Source organism: Melanotaenia boesemani, chromosome 3 (assembly GCF_017639745.1).
Source record: "Melanotaenia boesemani isolate fMelBoe1 chromosome 3, fMelBoe1.pri, whole genome shotgun sequence".
Taxonomy (NCBI): Eukaryota; Metazoa; Chordata; class Actinopteri; order Atheriniformes; family Melanotaeniidae; genus Melanotaenia; species Melanotaenia boesemani.
Window position 1 is genome coordinate 31,196,692 of NC_055684.1, and position 19,992 is coordinate 31,216,683.

Genomic DNA, 19,992 nt, shown 5'->3' on the forward strand with positions numbered 1-19,992 from the left:
TTTGGAACATAGAGGTGGAGAAGTGGCTGCCCTTCAACTTCCATAGAAGGTTCTAGTCTGAGCATCTCTGGCAGCGCGAGTCGCCCCGCTGAGGTGTCCTTCAACAAAACTGTGAAACCTTTGCCTCAGTATGTTACAGGTAAAGTCACTAAAAAATAAACATTTATAGAAAAAAAAACCTTTTTTATTATGCAAAACCTAAACAAATAAAATAAATTATGTTTTTTCTGTTTGTGTGTGTGTGTGTGTGTGTGTGTGTGGGTGTGTGTGTGTGTGTGTGTGGAAAAACAGTTACAACCTTGTCCTCACATTATAAGAACATGCCAAGCCTTAAGAAAAAAAATGTATATATTATATAATATATAAAGCATAATACATATATATATATATATATATATATATATATATGTGTGTGTGTGTGTGTGTGTGTGTGTGGGTGGGTGGGTGTGTGTGTGTGTGTGTGTGTGTAAATCCAAAATTCTTATGTATCAAACTTTTTTTTGTTTAAAAAAGTTGTAGAAAGCTGGAAACGCAGCAAGTTGTACATTCTTTCATTTCTCACTTGATGACTTGAGGTGAAGACCATACAAATATAACTATTGCAGCGTGCTGCAGCGATGCTGTGGGACACGTTGTTGGAGATGAAGATGAAAAAGAGCCACATGTTGAAGACATGTGACAAACTAACCTCAGCTGTGAGGACTGTGTTTGTGCCCTGCCACTCTGGTCAAAGCTGTGGTGGAAAAACAAATGAATAATTGATTTTACTCTAATGGGTGCAGTTGTACTATGTGTGTTACAGTATTTGTTGTACATTGTGTACTTGTTGAGGACTGTACAGTATCTCTTCCTGGCAGAAAATTGTCACTATTTCGCTGAAACTTACATTTTTTTTATATCTCAATGAAGTATGAATAAACCATAATGTTGTAAATTCAGAAGATGGACAGCCCCACCCTTTCCCTCCATGCCTCCTGTGAGAGTGTTTTCCATGTTACTGTATATTCTGAGAACTCTGTTGTGCATTAAAAATGTCAGGAAAGTCATCACCTCAGCATGTCAGCCTGTCCGCTGGTTCGCTGCTGACATTATTCCTGCAAACCTAATTAACAATATAATACCATCAGCCCTAATCCCTTGAACGCATGACAATCAGTCAGAAGGGGAGCGTGAATCCATTAATATTTATGGATCCATTCAGTACTGAACAGAAAAATGGACCAGATTAGCAAGTCTAATGCTTTGCAGTAGAAGGGGAACTGATACAGTTGCTAGCATCCAAATAACTAGTCAAGTGTCACCATCAGGATTGAAGAGTGGTATTTTGTAAAATGTACGATGTGTTACACATTAAAATAAGAAAGGTCCTACAAACCCTTACAAGGTTTCTGCACCCTGAAATTCATCGTGTAAAGGAAACAAAGTTCCTACGTGTAATGATTGACAAAAGCTGAAATGAAAATCTCATATGGATTAACTAAAGTTAAAATTATTATTATTAAAAGCTCCTCAGGAGCAGGGCCCCCCGAGGTGGATGAGGTCTGCCCGGAGCTCCTTAAGGAACTGTCTTGGTTGACATGCCTCTGCAGCATTACGTGGACATTGGGTACAGTTCCCCTGGACTGGCAGACCAGGGTGGTGGTCCCACTCTTCAAAAATGGGAACCGGAGGGTCCAACTACAGGGGGATCACACTCCTCAGCCTCCCGGGTAAGGTCTGTTCAGGAGTGCTGGAGAGGAGGGTCCGTCAGATAGTTGAACCTCGGATTGAGGAGGAGCAGTGTGGTTTTCGCCCTGGTCATGGAACAGTGGACCAACTCTATACCCTCTTCAGGGTCTTAGAGGAAGCATGGGAGTTTGCCCAACCAGTCTACATGTGCTCTGTAGATTTGGAGAAGGTGTTCAAGCGTGTCCCCCGGGGACTCCTGTGGGAGGTATGGAGTGCAGGACCCCTTTGTACGAGCTGTCCGGTCCCTGATTGATCGGTGTTAGAGCTTGGTCCGCATTGCCAGCAGTAAATCAGATTAATTTCCAGTGAGGGTTGAACTCCACCAAGGCTGTCCTTTGTCACTGATTCTGTTTATAACTTTTATGAACAGATTTTCTAGGTGCAGCCAAGGTGTGGAAGGGATCCGGTTTGGTGTCCTCAGGGTTGGGTCTCTGCTTTTTGCAGGTGTAGTTCTGTTGGCTTCATCCGGTTGTGATCTTCAGCTCTTGTTGGAGAATCAGCACCTCCAACTCCGAGACCATGGTCCTAGGCCAGAAAAGGGTGGAATGTTTTCTCCAGGTCAAGAATGAGGTCCTGCCCCAAGTGGAGGAGTTCAGTTATCTCGGGGTCTTGTTCATGAGTTAAGGAATGATGGAGCAGGAGATCGACAGGTGGATCGGTGTGGCTTCTGTTGTGGTGAAGAAGGAGCTGAACCAAAAGGCAACGTTCTTGATTTACCAGCCAATCTACGTTCCTACCTTCACCTATGGTCACAAGCTGTGGGTAGTTTACGTAAATACAAGCAGCCAAAATGTTGCGGACACCTCCCACCTGGAGGACACTCCAGGGAAGACGCAGGACACGCTGGAGGGACTATATCTCTCGGCAGGCCTGAGAACACCTCGGGATCCTCCTGGATGAGATGGCAAATGTGGCCAGGGAGAGGCAAGTTTGTGCTTCTCTGCTTAGGCAGTTGCCCCCACAACCAGATAAGTAGTAGAAAATGGATGGATGGTGTATAATATAGTTACTCAGGAAAGAAAAAATATGTGATTGGTAGCTGTTTTGGCATTTTTGTTTTGGCTTTTTTTCATTCAAAATTTGGCTGAAGACATGCTTGATTTTAAAATTTGTTTTGATTTATTGAATGCAGTTTGAAACTAACTACAAAATAATCAGTAAATAAGGGAAACTAAGGTGCATATTATTTTAATTAATATATATATATATATATATATATTAATTAAAAAAATAATTTCCTCCTGCACCTTAGCTTCCCTTATTTCCTGATTATTTTGTAGTTAGTTTCAAACTGCATTCTTTTTAGTTTTGCTTCCTGCTTCCTGTTACTGAATACCTCACGTGTGTTATGGTATTCATTACTGTCCTCTGTATTTACAACCCTAATGCCCAAAATGTTGTGTAAAATGTAAATCTAACAGAATCTAATGAACCCAAAATTTATTCCCAATAGTACATTAACAACATGACAGATGTTGAAACTGACATTTTATCATTTTATGGAAAATGTTAACTCATTTTGAATGAGATGGAAAAGAAACAACAAAATGCTGGAAAAGACAACACAAATAAAAAAAACAACTGGAAGAGCATTATCAAAAAGAACATTTGAGAGAGTTTTTCAGATTGAGAAGGTTCACAAACGTTCAGTCTGTAAAACACTGCATCTAAAAAGTGTAGAGCAACTTCAGCAAAGACGTCCCTCAACATAAAATTGCAAAGACTTTAAAGATTCCACCATCTTCAGTGTAAGATTCAGAAAATTATGAGGAATCCCTGTGTGTATGGGACAAGACCGAAGGTCAAAACTGCATGCTCATGATCTTCAGGTCTTCATTTTCCAGTAAATGTAAAATGTCTCAGTTTCTACATCTGATGTGTTGTGTATGTTCTATTGGACTTAAAATACAGATTTATGAGATTTGAAATTTTGTTTTGCAATTCATAGTTTTATTTGCATTTTACACTGCAGCCCAGTGTTTTTAGAGTTGTTTACTCTGGTTTGCTTTGTTTCTTGCCAGTTCTTCCATGCCAGATTGTTTTTCTGGCAGTCTGCTTTTTGGTTCTGCCTGCTGCGGGTTTCCGGTATGCTTGAAGTTATTTACTCTGCAGCACTATTTGTTGCAAGGGTCATTAAAGTTCCCTTAGTTCAAAGGGGAGTTCTCGAAGTTCCCTGCTCACTGTCTGTGTTTGAGTCCAAATGTTACTTTCTGTGAAAGTACAATAATTAGATTTAATGAGGTGCAGACAACCTTGGATTGACTCAACTAAACCCCAAAACACAAATTTGTATCTGACCACATGGAAACTGGTAAATAGGAACAGGATTAAGACTTTCAAAGTGTACATTTACTTTTTCAACTTTAAGGCCAGTCTAAGTCGTAGGAACACCGACGGTCAAAATAAAAGAAAAAAGGATGATACTGTATCAGATTGTGTTCCTGTAACTCTCTTGGAAAGACGGCTGTGAAGATGAAGAGATGTGGTTAAAGGAAAAACTCAGGGACACACAGATTTTCTGATAAACTATACCCCCTAATTTATTTATTTTCTAAGACATATTTCATTCATTAATCTTTGATTTTCGTGCCTGTAATACAAATATATATCTATTCTTTTTCAGAGAACGAACAAGGAATAATAAAATGTCTCATTAAAACATATTAATCCATTTTGGCCTGTTTCTATCATTTTTACTATTTAATGAACTGTTGCACTCATCAGAGACTTTAGCTTTGTGGGACTAGTTGAGTCGTAATGCCTTGACATACAGTGTGTTCACACAAGCTTTTGCCTTCACTGGACAAACCAGTCCTGGTCCCATCAGGGGGCATAGTGAGTGCTATTTTTAAACTAGCAATGAGCTACTTTAGTAAATAAGCTCAATCTGAAGCAGCAGAGATGTAAAATTAATCTTCAATAATGCAGTTACAGACAGGAGAGATGAGTATTGATATTAACACTGAAATAATGCTGAAAAATACTGAGCAACTGCTTACGGTAGCTTGTGCGTTCCATGAAATGTTACAGACACACATCTTCAGTTTAGGATGAATTGTACTCTGTAGCTTTATCTCTAGCCCTAGTAGCATGTTTTATATTTTACAAAAAAGAAAAATCCTGTCCAAATATCCATGGGCTGGCAGCAATACTGCTGTTCCACATCTTCTATTCCATGTACAGAGTTAAAAAGTCATTGTTATGTTAAACGTGGCTAAGCTATAAACAATAAAGTAACTATGCTAAGTAGCACATTAACATTAAGAGTGGATGTTTTTTAAAACATTTCCCTTGAATTTCTATCTGGAAATTACATTGAAAAACATTATTGTTTATGTATATGTTTACAGTGACCTAATTAAATCAAATGTTACTTGACGTTATTTGACCTTTTATATTGAATAATAAAATTGGATGGAAAAGCTACATGTAAAAACATGCTTACAATCCATCTTTATAACAAGATTATGTTTTCACGTGTATATCCTCCTTGTTAAATAATAGATTAATGAGGACATAGGTTGTTTTTCATATTTGACTTGTGACTGAAAGACTAACCAGCTCTTTATCTCAAAGTCAGCAGGTGTTTAGAGCTTTAATTCTACAGCCATTACATTCAGGTTGAATATGTTTGTGAATCACGCACAGCTACTGCAAGAATAAATCTATAATGCCATAATTAAGTGTAACGGGTGCCTTTTAAAGTATGATTACTCTTCTGAGGACACATCTAAGAACAAGTTTATCTTTTGGTCAATAATAATAATAATAATGTCAAATTACAAGACCACCTTAAAGTTTGAATATAAATGTACAGCATAAGCCATTAAATACCAAGTTTGAGTTATTTTCATTCAAAGTGAAGACAATACTAAATTATTTCCCATGCAACATTTGGTGGGGCTCTATGCTTTCTCTACTTATGAGACCAATCATCCATTTCCTACTGACATATTTCCTCAAATGGTAATATCTATTTACTTACCAACCACAGATCACATGCCAGAAGAGATGTGAAAAAACACACAGCAGTGCTGAAATATAACCTTACAGTCCACTGAATACAGAGCAGGAGTGGATGACATTGAGGTTATGTGCAGAAATGTTAGTCTATCTTAGTTCTGAGTCAGACTTTTTATACAGTTATGAGGGACTGAGAACAATTGTGGGAAGAGATCATTTACAGATATTCACAATGGTGGAATAGTTTCAAAAGCTAAATAAAAAGCCAGCACAGAGCGTCCTTGCTGCCATGTCCTTGCAGTAACAGTCAAAGCAACTGATTAATGATCCAGGAGGGAGAAACACACACAAAGGCAAGCAGGTACTTTGGGAATCAATTCATCACTCTTTATTTTGTGTGACCCCAGTGGATGTAGTAGCTAGAGAGCAACACAATACAATCTCAGCATATTGTAGCAGTGCAGTATAAAACACATATACGATCATAAACACACAGGACTTCCTTAGCAGATTTAAAAGCCCACTGCTAGGATAGAAGAAGCAATCATTTCTACTTGGTTTTTATTGGAATGAGTGTAATAGAGGAAAGACTTTTCTCAAGATATCAAAAAAAGTAGAATTTGGTTAAGATGAGGGCAAATGTGAGGCCATAGCAGTGGTTCAGGTTAGAGTGAGTCTGTTGGATTATCAGTAGATTCTTTCTTTCTTTTTTGTTTAGATTTCTTTATTCACACCAGATGTAATTGAGGTCAGTAGGCCATCCCTTTAAAGGCTTGCAGGTGCTGGCTGAGCACGTCAGCACTTTCTTTGGCCGTGAGAAGTTGCTTTTCACACCACTGAATCAGAGCCTGCTGCAACATTTCCACACGTGCTCGTTCCAACTGGACGATCTGTGAGGAGCACATTGTCTTAATGTTAACATTATATATGTGCATGTCAACAAACAGTTGAAGTCAACAGTTGGATTGGGGAATCCAGATGTAAATTTGATGTTTTACCTCTTTTTTGGCAACTTCACAAATCTGCTCAAACTCCGTTTCTGCTGCGTTTTTCACCTCTTCCATCTGAGGAAAGTGGAGAACATGTCATTATGCTTGTGCACTTCATCAAAGGGATTATTGAGATTCTACTCGCATCTGTTGTCCTCGTATTATGTTTTCTCTTCGTGCTCCACGACTGAACTATATAAGCTGAATTTTGCTGACACCTGCTGGTTACATGACAGCATGTCGATCCCTCTCCAGTTGCTGGGGAAAATAATGTAACACTGACTCCTGGTACTATCAATTTGTTTTTTATTACTTTTGTTGCTTTTAGTTTTCTGTCTTGATCCTTTGACAGCTTCCTTCCTTCCTTTTTTTGCATTTGAACCAAATTTTACACACAGCTCACTGGGAACAAGCAACATCTCACTATCCTCTGTGTTTAATTACCTCCTGGAATGAGTTTTAGAATCTTAATCTTTCCCATGGTTTCTACTGACAACCAGCCGTATGCAACAGTATGTTCAGGTCTACAAGAACTCTCTTTTAACCGCAGACTTATTTTATTTGCATGTTATTTATGATTATTTGAGTGGTTGTTTACTTGTTTAAATACTTACAGCAGTCTTCTTTACAGGTTTGGCCCTCTCTGCATTTTTTCTGGCATTTTCCAACTCCACCAGTTTACAGGTTCTCCTGAACAACATCTCCTATATTTGACAAAATAATTCAATTCCAAACATGAACATTGGTCATAGGTTTTCTGATGTTTGATTGCTCTAGACTGACAGATAATACTGAGTTTTGAACTACAGCACACACTTTTTCTGCATCCTGGTAACGAGACTCCAGGTCCAGGCCCAGTCCAAGAGTGCCCATGTCATTCAGAGCAACACTCATCATGCTTTTCTGCTCACACACAAATATATGATTCAGCATAGCAGCGATTGACCGCTAAATATGTTTCTACTGAAAATGAAAAACAAATTACCTTCATAGAATTAAAGACCTCTGATAATTTCACACAAACCCTGCAGGAAGAAAGTGTAGTTGATGAGTTGTTTCTTTTTCAGTTTATTAAACTGTACATTCCTGTTTCTGGTTTCCTGGCTGTAATGTCAGGTCATCAGGTGGCTATGTATTTAGAGTCAGGCAAGAACGGGAACTATTTCTCTTTCAAAACTACAGCAACTGGTCTCCCCATTTCAAAATGTAGGAGATTAAAATCAAAGCTTACTCTCTCTACAAGCATCTCCTCAAAACTTAAGGGGCATTAACTTTAAATATTTTTTGCCATACACCAATAATGTTGTTCTCTCACCTCGTGAAAGCTTGTTTTTCAGGATCATCCCCTTGTTCTACACAAAGATGCAGAGAAGCTGAGAAATGCCCACAGGCCACAGCAATTTCTGCAGATAAACAGAACACACCACACAGGAACTCCAGACTTGTGTCCACAAACACAAACACTTATCCACAAACACTTATACATCAGATATCTTCCTTATTATATATATTATATTATATAGAATCAAAAAGAAAGCAAACTTTGTGAAAGAAACACATTTCTTACTTTGCTCTGTCAGCACCACATCAAGGAATTTCTGCAACAAAAAGCAAAGTTTTAAACTCACACTATGAGAGTATGTGTGTGTGTGTGTGTGTGTGTGTGTGTGTGTGTGTGCGGGGGTGTGAGGAGGAGATGGAGAGGGCGACAGGTTGGCTGACTCACCTCAGCTGCAGTCTTGGTGTAGCCAGTTAGAACAAGGTTATGATCCCGTTTAGTTTGAAAGAACTCATCAACATCCTGCAGACAGTCATTACATCTTTAGAACTCCACGTTGTCTAACTTCATTAGACCGACTAACATCTAACTTCTGCAGTTGCAAACCTTATGGCCTTCTTTCCTCATTCCTTCCACAGCTTGGCTCAGACGGTTGAAAATGTTTTTCTTTATTTTCTGTCTGCCTGGAGGCTGACAACATGAACACAATTATTTATGCTTGTATAATTTGTTATGTATTGTAGCACAGACAGACAAACATCTTTTTTTAGAAAACATTGTCATTACACTGTTGTAGAATTAATTTCCCTCCTTTTACTGGAGATAAGTCTAAAAATAAAATTGGGGGGAAAAAAAGGTGAAAATCTGTTTGTGTCCACTTACATCTGTGCTAGTCAGGAAGACCTCCATGGCTTTATTTTTGCTAAGGATGCTGTGTGCAGTGACCTGCCTGAGGAATGTTTCCAGCGCTCTGCAGTATGGCTGCCACTCTCCTAAACCAAGGAAACCTGCAGGGAAAGCATTAATAATTAGATTTTTAAAACAAACTAAAAACTGAAACAAAACTGACACGAAATTGGAAAATATATTTGGCTGATGTCTTAACCTTGAAACACACATTTTAATAGACTGCTTTGATTAGGTTTTTGTGATTCAGCAGCCTCAGCTTGGACTCACCAAGCTGTTTCATCACCTTGGCTGATGCATTCACCTGAGGCCTGGCTGGAAGAGGAGGAAACTGGAAAACGAGAGAAGACAATTTCACTTTATTGGACACTGTCTCAAAAACTGCAAATATGACACAATATGTGCATAAAATACATATAGTCTACATAATACATATTTATTGATTTAGATACTGAAAATAAAATAAAATAAACACTGAAAGCTCTACATGTGTATTCAAATGTTTAGAGAAAGTCAAATTAAGTTCACCTGTAAAGGTTATATTACATTCCAAGTACATTCTGACATTATACATATTATATATTATATTATATTAAAAGCCCTAACCTTTTGTGATATACAAAAGCCTAAATTGTATTTAAAGGAACTATTTTGGTGCATAATGTTATTTATTGAATTCATTTTAAAGGATAATGGCAACTGCAGTTCTCAATGGTGAAAATACCTCAGGACTGTATAATCTGGATACAAGTAGAACACTTTCTAACCGACGGACTCAGTGAAAATATAGTTTTCATTTTTTCTCAGTAACAAACACATAGTGTTGTATGATGTCATTACATGTATGTAAAAAAGTTTCACTTGTTCTTCTGAACATTACAGCAGGCAGTTAGATAGAGACGAAATGGCTTCCCAAAATCCTGATGGAAGTCATTAAAGAAACCCGTTTTTTTCCTTAGAAATCAATAATTATTGTTAGAAAACCCTTTACAAGCTTTGTTTTGTAGAGATTAGCACAGAAAAAATTATGAAGCTCTCACTATGACTCCCTGAATGCCGGGAACATCTTCCTGAGAAAACAAGTGTTGCTGCAGCCATTCAAAGTCATCATAGGTCCGGTCCACATGGTATTCCCCCGTCCCAGAAAGCTGGAACAGACAGAAGAGACAGCAGGTCATTAACATGTCAGTTTTTGTAATTTCATAACATAAATCAATCAAGTGGAAAAGTGCACACTTCATAAATTAAGATGGTGCAATATTTGAAGCAAGTGCTGGGTAAATGAATCGTTTTCACACCTTTTGAGATACAATTATGAAGGTAAGTTCGTCCCCGTCTTGCAGCACCTCTGTAATCTTGATGTTATGACAGTGGACACTCAGAACAGAAGATGCATCTTTCACTTCTTCCTTCAATACAAACATGGCAGTCAATATAAACAATACCAGCCAAGGTTAAAGTCACATACATCTGTGAACTATATAAAAAGGGAAGAACTGTATTAAACCCTCTCTGCAGTTATGGATGTCTGCTAAGGATGTCACATGACATTCACAGGTTTTCATAAACAACTGCTTTTTCAGGCGTACTTACCATCATTGTTAAGCTTGCAGGTTGATGTTTCAAGTTTGTCTTGTCTCTGCTTTTTAAAATGTTACAATCTTTGTTTTTATCGCAATTAAAGAACATAAAACTATGAAGATCTTTTGTCTGTTGGCTTCAGTGCGCTCAAGCTCCAACTGCTGAGAAAGCACAGGATATCCTCTGGGTCAAAGTGCACAATTGTCCTGAGAGACATGGAGTAAAACCAAACCAAATCTAAAGTGCTGGCACAGGGAAATAGACAAGTAAATGGTTTGTTAGTCATAAACTCTGGACCTCTGACACACCCACACAGGAAAAGTGCTGTAACGGTCCACGCAGTTATCTATTTGTCAGACCTAACCTCACAGCAACTGAATTTACAAGATATCTCATAAAAGAGGCAGAATACAAAGCACTTTCCAGCTGTGTAAAAGTCTACATGTCAAACACAAGATACAAGTTGATAAATACACTTTATTATCAATAAAAAAAAAGCAAATTCAGTACAAGAAAATCATTTTGAATTTTTAATAGTAGGTCTCCTCCTCATTTTCATCTTCATATTCAAAACTAAAGCTGAAGTTAGGCCCCTCAAAACTGGTAAAATACTCCTCCTCCTGAAGAACGCTCCAGTGGAAGTGTGGCTCTTCCACAAAGGGATCATCATCAAAGTCCCGGAAGAAGTCTGAGAAGCTAAAGGGGAAGCTTGTCTCATCCTCATCGTCAGGGTCAACAGAGGCCTCTTTTTGTAGGAAAGCTTCGTGGCCCATATGGTCATACAACCTCCTTTTCTCCTTGTCAGAGAGCACCGAGTAGGCTGGGGAGGAGAAACAGTTGTTAACTTCAATAAATGTTTACTTAAGTGGTAATAATGCAGCTCAGTTCAGATCAAACTAGGTTTTTTTTACTTGTTTAGCTTAATAAGAAATGCATTTAGCTCTGAGAGTATGAGGAAAATTGTGCTTTTTCTAGGCTCTTTCCTTGAATCTGTATCTTGTGTTTTTGTACTGCTACCAAGAGTCTGTACTGTGACCACACTGTGGAAGATATGACTCTCTTTGTCAGAGCAGTTCTCACAATTGAGAAGAAATGACTAAATTCGCCCTATCCATGTGCATAAATGATGCTCTGCCAAACAATGAGGGGTCTAGCCCTTATACAGAAGACTTGGCTCACTGAATGATGAAAACACCTTCGTTTATAGGTATAAAACTTATTAAATGCAGCTATCATTTGATGATGCAGATCGCTTTATATTTTTTTATTCTCACCAAAAATCAAAGCAATTTTTATTTAAACTAATATATATTATTATTATCATCATTTTTAATGTGTTATTATCATTTTTAAATGTGTTAGATCTGATATCAGGATATCAGGAGTACCCAAATTTCCCTGAGGGCTCTCTGAAGGGATTAATAAAGTATTTCTATTCTATTCTATTCTATTCTATACAGAATGGACTTGTTGACATCTAAAAATATATATAGTTTGCTCTGTATTATTATTATAAGGACTGGACTAATGATGTCAAATCATCTTTTTTTTTTTTTACAAACTTTGTAATATACTGCACACACACTCCTGAACAAAGCTTTAAAATCAGAAGAAAAAGCACAAGTATTCGCATTTCACCCTGGTGGGTCGTAACCTAGTTCTAAGTATCTTCAAAATACAAAAAGAATAAGAGCAATTTGTGGAGTACTGCATTTAAAATTAAATAGGCTGGTAATCAGTTAATTAAACGTTTAAAACTGTGGCCTTAAAAAGTCAAAATTTGCACAAAAATATGGCTTTCATGACATTTCTTATAATCATTCACTGTCATGCCCCCCTGATGGCAAAAGCAAAAAGACTTTCCGTCCTTGAACGTGGCAGGACACCACAAACTTGCCCATTTGGACTTTGCAAGAAAGCACCAAACACTGGACGCTGAACGATGGAGTAAAATTTTATTTTTGAGGAGAAAAAAAAAAAAAAACCTAGATGGTTCTGATGGCTTCCAACGTTTCTGGCATGACAAGAAGATCCCACTGGAGACCTTTTCTAAACAGTGCCGTAGAGCAGAGGTTCTCAGACTTGTTGAGCCACGACCTCCAAGATAACTTGCTTTGGTGTTTGCAATCTCCACCGCCACTCAACCACTTAGTGATCAAAACGTAAAGGCTAGAAGACTGTCAGAATCTTCATAAATAAGGAGCATAATGTGGTTTTTGGTGGTTTACTTCCGTGACAAGGCACCTATATGGCCACATCAGTTTCTTTTTGGGGCACTAATGTAACATTTATCTAATTTTGACATACCTGGTAAAAATCCCATATTTATTTTATAAATGTAGGCTATATATTGACCCCCAGTCTGAGAACCACTGCTGTAGAGAAAGGAAAGTCTTTACAGACAGAATTTTACAGTAACTCTCTAACTAATCAACCCTCAGAAATATTGATATTGAATATTTCTAGAGGACATTTTGTTCCAGTCCCCCATTAATGTTATGTAAGATGACGTGTCTAATGTTAGAATGAGGCTGTGCTAATCTAGAAGCAATAGATTAGTTTGAACATTTTCTGGATAAATCATCTCATATTTAGTTTTCACAGAATGTATTTTTGGGACTTGTGAAGAATTTTCCTAATAGGACTACACATCAACTCTAATAAACAACTATATAAAAGTTCAAAGAATGTTTCAGTATCCAATTTACTTGGTGCTGATTATGCTAGAGCGACATGATCCAGTTAATATCAAACAGGAGGCCAGCAAGGCTGTTAGTTTATTTTAAAGTCAAATCAAAAAGTAGGTAAAATTAACTGAAAATGAGGACAAAGACAGTTGCTAGCCAGTCTATAGGACGATATAATAATGAAGAGCAAAAAGGAAATATTCCCATCTTCTTTTAAAGAGAAAGGACACAGTTCTGACCCAAGACAGACCCCAGCCACAGTATCATCTGCCCCAACACCGCCTGATATGGAGCTAGCCATTCAAGTCATTGTGATCAGATGCAACGTCTCAAAATTTAGCATCTAACAGTAGGAAGCCAACTTGGGGACTTCTCATCCTGAACACACACAAAAAAAGCCTGTTGATAATATTAAAAACAAATGACTTAACTGTTATGAATAGCAGAGTTGTCTTACTAAAGCAACATCTGTCTCATCAAATGCTCAACTTCCCTGAAGTAGTTTGCAGTTTCCTGGTTTAAAACGCCACATGCTATAGTAGAGGAATTGATCATTCCCTTACTGCTGCTGACATGGTTTTAACTATAATTAATGAGTAAACTAAGGTATATTTTGTGGCACATTTTTTGTATATTTCTTTGTAAGCATTGGGGTGCATGTGATCGTGGGATTGGGGACCCTTGACATTATTTTTGTCAATGAAGAGGGGGCACTGCAGAAAAAGTTTAGGAACCATTGCTTTAATGTGAACACAGTCATCTTAACAATGTATGTGTGTATGTTAGAGAGGAACATAATCACTTTTTTTTTTCTTAGTGAACTCCAAAAGGATGATTTGTATTAGTTAAGAATAAAAATCCATAGTGGATCTGCTATAAAATACTGTAGATTAACTGCTGAAAAGATGCCCCTGAATCAACATTACTGTTAACATTGGAAATAAATGTTTTAACATCTGATCAACATAACTGCGGTACACTCACCAACTTTCAAGATTACTTTGAGTTACAATGAAAAGTCTGACATAACTGAGCCAATAATCTCGCTTCACGCCCTTTTGTATTTAGGCTAAAGTAAATAGAGATATTGTGAGTCATTACCTTCGGCAATCTCTCTGAATGTCGTCTCTGCATCGGCGCTTTTGTTTTTATCAGGGTGGTACCTCACAGCCAGTCTACGGAAAGACTTTTTAATCTGGCTGTCTGTTGCTGTTCGCTCAACATTGAGGGTGTCATAATAATTTCTGACAGTCTCCGAGGCTGCTGAAGCAGGCTGGGCTTCAGCTAGGCAGAAAAAGATGACCACGGAGGCTTGCATCCAGTGGGTCGCGACTTTTGCTGCCATGTTAAACGCCTCAGCACAGGATGAGGAACTCAAACAAACTTTGTCTAAAAGCCAACAGCTGCTACGTTGCGGTTTGATATCCTATTTCCATATTCACACAAAGCTATCTAATCTAAACGTCAGTAGAAGGACGCTTTTTCGTCTGTTTCAGCCCACCGGTGAACAGTAAATGAGGTTAAAAAAAAGGCGATCAAAGGTAACCTCAACAATCGCTGCTAAATTCTATAAATGCGGCTTTTTGATGTTTTGTTATTATTTCCTGGTTTGAAGCGGGCACATTGTGGCCATGCAGTTTATTACTCCACAACTAGGTGGCAGTCAACAACTATCTGAGAAAATAAACACAGAGTAAGACGGTAGTATTCGGTCTTCTTCGTTGGTACTCAAAGATGCAGACAGATAGGTGGTAAACATCACCGGGGCCTTGCGGTATTGCCAAAAATAACACGAGCTTGGCTGTTGTCTGGAGAACCATTTGTAGATTTTTCAGAGAATCAGATTAAAGATATTTCTGACTATGAACCTCTGGCTGCTTTCTTGATCTGGTAAGATCACGAAAACATCTAGCCATGTAGCCAGGCAACGTTTGTTAGCGATTAGCTAGCTATGCACCGAGCTCAGCGAAGTCGTCGCAACTTTGTACTTTTTTGGGAATATAACCCAATATGTGTGTTGTTGGGTGACTAAAAGACATTGAATTCCGTACATTTGTGTTGTTTTATCAGACTTATCAGCTGCTTCTCATCCTTAACTAGTGGTACTATTCATTTATGCTGTTTTGTCACGTGTCTTTCAGTTCCAGCCTTATGTCAGTTGTAACTATATCTTTTGTCTTGGTATAATTTTATTAGCATATATATTCACTGGAGTTGTTAACTCAAAATCCTTTTATGTATTTGTCTTGCAGATCCGTGGCAGCAGATCACATTATTCCAAGGACAATAAAAGAAATCCATGACTTTTTGACCTGTCTGTATGCACGTTTACCAGGTCACGTCAGCCATCTCTACATACACATGAGTCCTATTTTCTCCATGAGCTGGGCCAAGCGCCATGCCTGACCGGGACAGCTCCTACCTGTCAGGTGGTGGTGGTAGTGGTGGCAGTCTGGGTGACGAAGGAGGACCTGGGTCTGGTTTGGCAGGGGGCTCAGCAGACGGCAGAGGAAGTTCAGGGGGAAGTGTCGGTGGTAACAGCTCAGGGGGCATGGGTGGAGGAGGAGCACTCGGAAACAGCAACGGTTGTGGGAACAGTGGAGGTGGGGGGCAAGGTGCAGGATTAGCATTGGATGGGGTCTGCAGAGACTTCATACGCAATGTCTGCAAGAGAGGGAAGCGCTGCCGATTTAGACACCCAGACTTTAATGAAGTGCCAGACTTGGGGGTGCAAAAGAATGAATTCATCTTTTGTCATGACCATCAGAATAAGGAGTGCATGCGCTCTAACTGCCGTTTTGTCCATGGATCTAAAGAGGATGAGGACTATTACAAGAAAACAGGAGAGTTACCCCTCAGATTACGAGGAAAGGTTGCCGCACGACTCGGCCTGTCCCCAATGGATCTTCCCCATAGCCGGGGGGAGGTTCCTATCTGCAGAGACTTCCTTAAGGGAGAGTGCCAGAGAGGCAATAAATGTAAATTCCGCCATGTCAAAAAAGACTATGAATATGAACCCTCCAGGACTGGAGTGGGTGGTGTCATGGGTCAGGGCACCAGTGGAGTGGTGAATACTGGGGGAGGCATAGGTGGAGGAGGTGGTTCATGTGGAGGAATGCAAGGACTTATTGGAGTTGGAAGTGGAGGGAATATGATGGGGACAGGTTGTCCCAGTCTGGGTGGCTGTAGAGATCCAGTTATCTCAGGGGTTGGAGGAGTAAGTGGAGCTGGAATGAGCGGTTGTCTGTCCTATAGTTCTTCAGGACAGCGACGGTACGAGAGGAGCACATGCTCAGTATATGACCCTCTCCTTGAGAGTGGGTTGTTTGATGCAGGTTCCTTGGAGGCATCTATGGACCACACTGCCTTACAGCTGAAGAGGCGGCGGCTGGAGGGGCTGCGACTGACAGATGGGAATGGAGGAGGGCACTATGAGTTGGGGGTCCAAGCCACCTTCCCACCTCGTCCTCTGGAGTACAGATTCCTTGAGGAAGAAAATTCCCTGCTGAGGAAGAGAGTGGAGGAGCTGAAGAAGCAGGTTAGAACATTGATTAATAATCATTTACTTACAGTCAACTATAAAAGCTTGAGCCGATTGTCCCAGACATTCTTTTGTCTAATCATGTAACATCATTACATCATTATATTTATGTTCACCATTAACACATGAAATATTACACCATAGCATTATTTACAGAACCAAACTCTAGGACACAGTGTAACAGTGAAAATGAGTGTGAAAACATAAATAGACATCTCTTAATCTCAGCCTCTTCAGGCCTCATTTGGCATGTTAAATATTTAACATGCCATGGCATACGTTTAGAAAGCTTACTAAGAAAAAGTATTATCTTTCTAGAAAGAAGATGGCAGCACAGCTTAGGTTTGCAAAGTTGCATCTGAACAAACCACAAAACATCTGGAGCAATGTCCTTTATGCAGATTAGACAAAATAAAAAATTTTTGACCTTAATGCACAACATCACATTTGACCAAAACCAAACACCGGATATCTGTACAAACATCTCATACTAACTGTCAGGCTTTTTTAGGTGTGAATGATTTGATCTTGTTTTACAACCTGGACATTGCAGTCATCTACTCAAACCAAGAACTCTTCTGAAAGTATTCTCCAGTCAAACGTGAGGCCATTTTTGTGATGGCTTTGCTGAATTTGGATCATACGGCAGGACAATGATCCAAAGCACAGCAGCAAACCTAAAACAAAATGACAGAAGAAGAAAAGAATGAAGATGTTGCAATGACCATGTAGAAGTCCAGACCTCAACCTCTTCAAAAGTCAGAGAGCTGTGCATAAACAAATGCCCTCAAACTTCAGTGAATTGAAGGAAGGTCGTAAAGAGCAAACCAAATGGCTTAATTTGAGTTTAATAAAGATTTTAACATATTACAGTGAAGCTGTTGGTCTGAGCTTCTTACCTCATTTTAAAACCTTGTAAACATCCACAGATTTTTCTTTCTTAATTATTATTCTGCCCCAATACATAAAACCTTAGAAATTGGCATGCAGATCATAACAGGCTTGATATGAGCATAACACATAAATTTTAATAAATATATTTATTTAATTTTTATTTATTTATTTTTTAAGTTATGTTTATTATCATGTAGAACAGTTTCCAGTTCATCTCTGACTAGGCAAGATACAGCAGCACTACCTCTGGACTATTTGAAAACATGTTGTTTTCCTTGAATAGTTGATGTATTCATTTTAATTTCTGTGTAGAGACAAACTTAATTAGCTGTCGGTGATGTTCAGATGTTTTCTTGGGCCCAAGGAGTGGTTTCCACTGAATTATCAAATTTGTTTTTGATGCGGCGCAGCTTGAACTTTCCCATCTTTCCCTCTGAGAGACTCGGTCTGTCTCAGATCTTTATAGCCAGTCTTGCTACTGGCCTGTTCCCAAATAAAATAATTAGTTGTAAGATGTTCTGGTTTCATATTATAGTTTTTTTCTTGCCACTGCCCAAACTTCTTCACAATGTGTTTTGCTTGCATTAAATTTAAAGGAGCACAAGATTTGACAAGTAAAAAACATTTTTCAAACTGATCAGATTTACAAAAATAAGTTTAGTTTTTTAGCTTTATGTAAACAAATCTTATGTAATTTCATAAAACATTAACATAATAAAAAAAAATTATTATCCTTTTTTATTACTTTTATCCTAAATAAAGCCACATATAAGTATGATCCAGGGAACAGTGTTTGAGCCATTCTTTTCATTAACAATGTGGGAAAGTTTTATGTAGAACAGCTTGTGCTCTTGTGCATGAAAATGAAGCTTTGTTCAGATAAAAATCTGATTTTAGCATTTTAAGTTTGAGCTCAAGAGAGTTACATTTAAGAGACGGCAACATGAGAAGTGAATTCCACAGTTAGGGCCTTTTGTTTTATATCCAGACATCTTGAGGGAAATGTAAAGTTTTGGTAATGGTTGCTAATTTGTTTCCTCTTAAACAGGTTATCTCGCCAAAGCAACTCATTTTCCATTGTTACACAGGAATGTTTTTCATTGGATGGATTCATTGTCAAGCAGGAAGGACAAAAAAAGAATGAAGATGTGTCAAAGCTGTTTTCCTCTCAAAGAACTGACTGGATGGTTTTACTTTAGTCACAAGACAAACATTTACTATGTAGAATAAATAAGGTTGCATCTGATTGTTTAAAAATTACTTGCAAATTAGAATTGATTTCTATATATCTTAAAGTTTCAGGCTTTATTTAAAGTAGTTTCAAGTATCTGGTTATGTTGTTTATTTACTCATTTTCTAAGTCATGTCTCATGTGTTCCTCAGGTTTCCAATCTTATTGCCACAAATGAGGTTTTGTTGGAGCAAAACGCCCAGTTTCGGAGCCAAGCCAAGGTGATGACGCTGTCCTCCACTCCTGCGCCCACCGAGCAGAGTCTGGCACCCCCTGTGGGTGCAGTAAGCTCCTACAATCACAGCATTGCTCAGACTCACACCACCCTGAGCAGCGCAGGGCTGCAGCCTCGGCCTGTCACTCAGCAAGACCTGGTAGCTCCCACCGGTGCTCCTGCTGCACCTCCGACCAATGCAGCCCCACCAACAGCTCCTCCGCCACACCTCAACCCCGAGATTACCCCACTATCAGCTGCCCTCGCACAGACTATTGCTCAGGGAATGGCACCGCCTGTTTCTATGGCACAAGTGGCAGTATCTGTGGCACCGGTGGCAGTGTCCATGACGCAGCCCCTACCTGGGATCACCATGAGCCATGCTACCACCCCAATGGTGTCATACCCCATTGCAAGTCAGAGCATGAGGATCACATCCCTGCCTCACTGAACTTGTATCGCTTCCCTGACCAGACTGTCATATATTAAATGGGGAATTTTAACAGAGGGACTCCTGATGTGTTTAATACTCAACTGATGACTGAATAGTGTCAGCAGTGAGATGTAGACACTTGTTTGTCCAGCAGAGGGCAGAATAAACACTTGTATGTCCACAAGTCCGGACCTTGCGTTCTGTGACCTCTTCATTCTTTTCCTGTAAACTCTGGCAAAGATTTGTGTAGCAGAGGGATCATTTTACCCTAAAATGGCTGCAGTTTCAAAATATGTGAAGTCATCCATGTTGTTTAAACTTTTTTTTTGCCAGACTGCTGTGCTGTCCATGTTGGGACATAAAGACATTTGAAACAATTTGTGTTTATATTTTTGTGGATTGCTCTCATGTAAATTAACTTTGGTACTTTGCACATAACAACAAAAATTAACGACTTATTGAATCCTGTGTTATCCGTTTCTTTGTATACAGCTGTATTTTTCTGTTCATAATCAACTTTATATTTGACATAGGTGGAGATACTAA

General features: G+C 38.9%; 3 protein-coding genes across 6 annotated transcripts; 1 reads left to right on the plus strand and 2 right to left on the minus strand.

Moving 5' to 3' along the window:
- Positions 1-6,061: 6,061 nt before the first annotated feature.
- Positions 6,062-10,894, minus strand: si:dkey-28n18.9 (sorting nexin-6). 2 transcript variants are annotated; one of them, XM_041980064.1, is made up of 14 exons: positions 10,459-10,894; positions 10,164-10,274; positions 9,906-10,013; positions 9,136-9,196; positions 8,842-8,966; positions 8,566-8,649; positions 8,407-8,481; positions 8,248-8,278; positions 7,996-8,083; positions 7,666-7,705; positions 7,497-7,583; positions 7,295-7,384; positions 6,690-6,755; positions 6,062-6,581 (listed from the first exon to the last, which is right to left on the minus strand). In XM_041980064.1, the coding sequence occupies exons 1-14, from the start codon at positions 10,552-10,554 to the stop codon at positions 6,441-6,443; spliced, it is 1,203 nt and encodes a 400-aa protein (XP_041835998.1). In that variant the 5' UTR covers positions 10,555-10,894; the 3' UTR covers positions 6,062-6,440. The 2 variants fall into 2 exon arrangements, with proteins under 2 accessions (XP_041835998.1, XP_041835999.1); XM_041980065.1 differs by lacking the exon at positions 10,459-10,894 and having other exon boundaries at positions 10,164-10,448.
- Positions 10,895-10,903: 9 nt separating this feature from the next.
- LOC121636528 (dnaJ homolog subfamily B member 9-like) lies at positions 10,904-14,478 on the minus strand. Its single transcript, XM_041980067.1, has 2 exons — positions 14,235-14,478; positions 10,904-11,266 (listed from the first exon to the last, which is right to left on the minus strand). Exons 1-2 carry the CDS (start codon positions 14,476-14,478, stop codon positions 10,977-10,979), a joined length of 534 nt encoding a protein of 177 aa, XP_041836001.1. The 3' UTR covers positions 10,904-10,976.
- A 58-nt stretch (positions 14,479-14,536) lies between these two features.
- zc3h10 (zinc finger CCCH-type containing 10) lies at positions 14,537-19,914 on the plus strand. 3 transcript variants are annotated; one of them, XM_041980061.1, is made up of 3 exons: positions 14,537-14,674; positions 15,386-16,671; positions 18,952-19,914. In XM_041980061.1, the coding sequence occupies exons 2-3, from the start codon at positions 15,532-15,534 to the stop codon at positions 19,462-19,464; spliced, it is 1,653 nt and encodes a 550-aa protein (XP_041835995.1). In that variant the 5' UTR covers positions 14,537-14,674; positions 15,386-15,531; the 3' UTR covers positions 19,465-19,914. The 3 variants fall into 3 exon arrangements, with proteins under 3 accessions (XP_041835995.1, XP_041835993.1, XP_041835994.1); XM_041980059.1 differs by lacking the exon at positions 14,537-14,674 and adding an exon at positions 14,835-15,023; XM_041980060.1 differs by lacking the exon at positions 14,537-14,674 and adding an exon at positions 14,835-14,907.
- Positions 19,915-19,992: the final 78 nt, after the last annotated feature.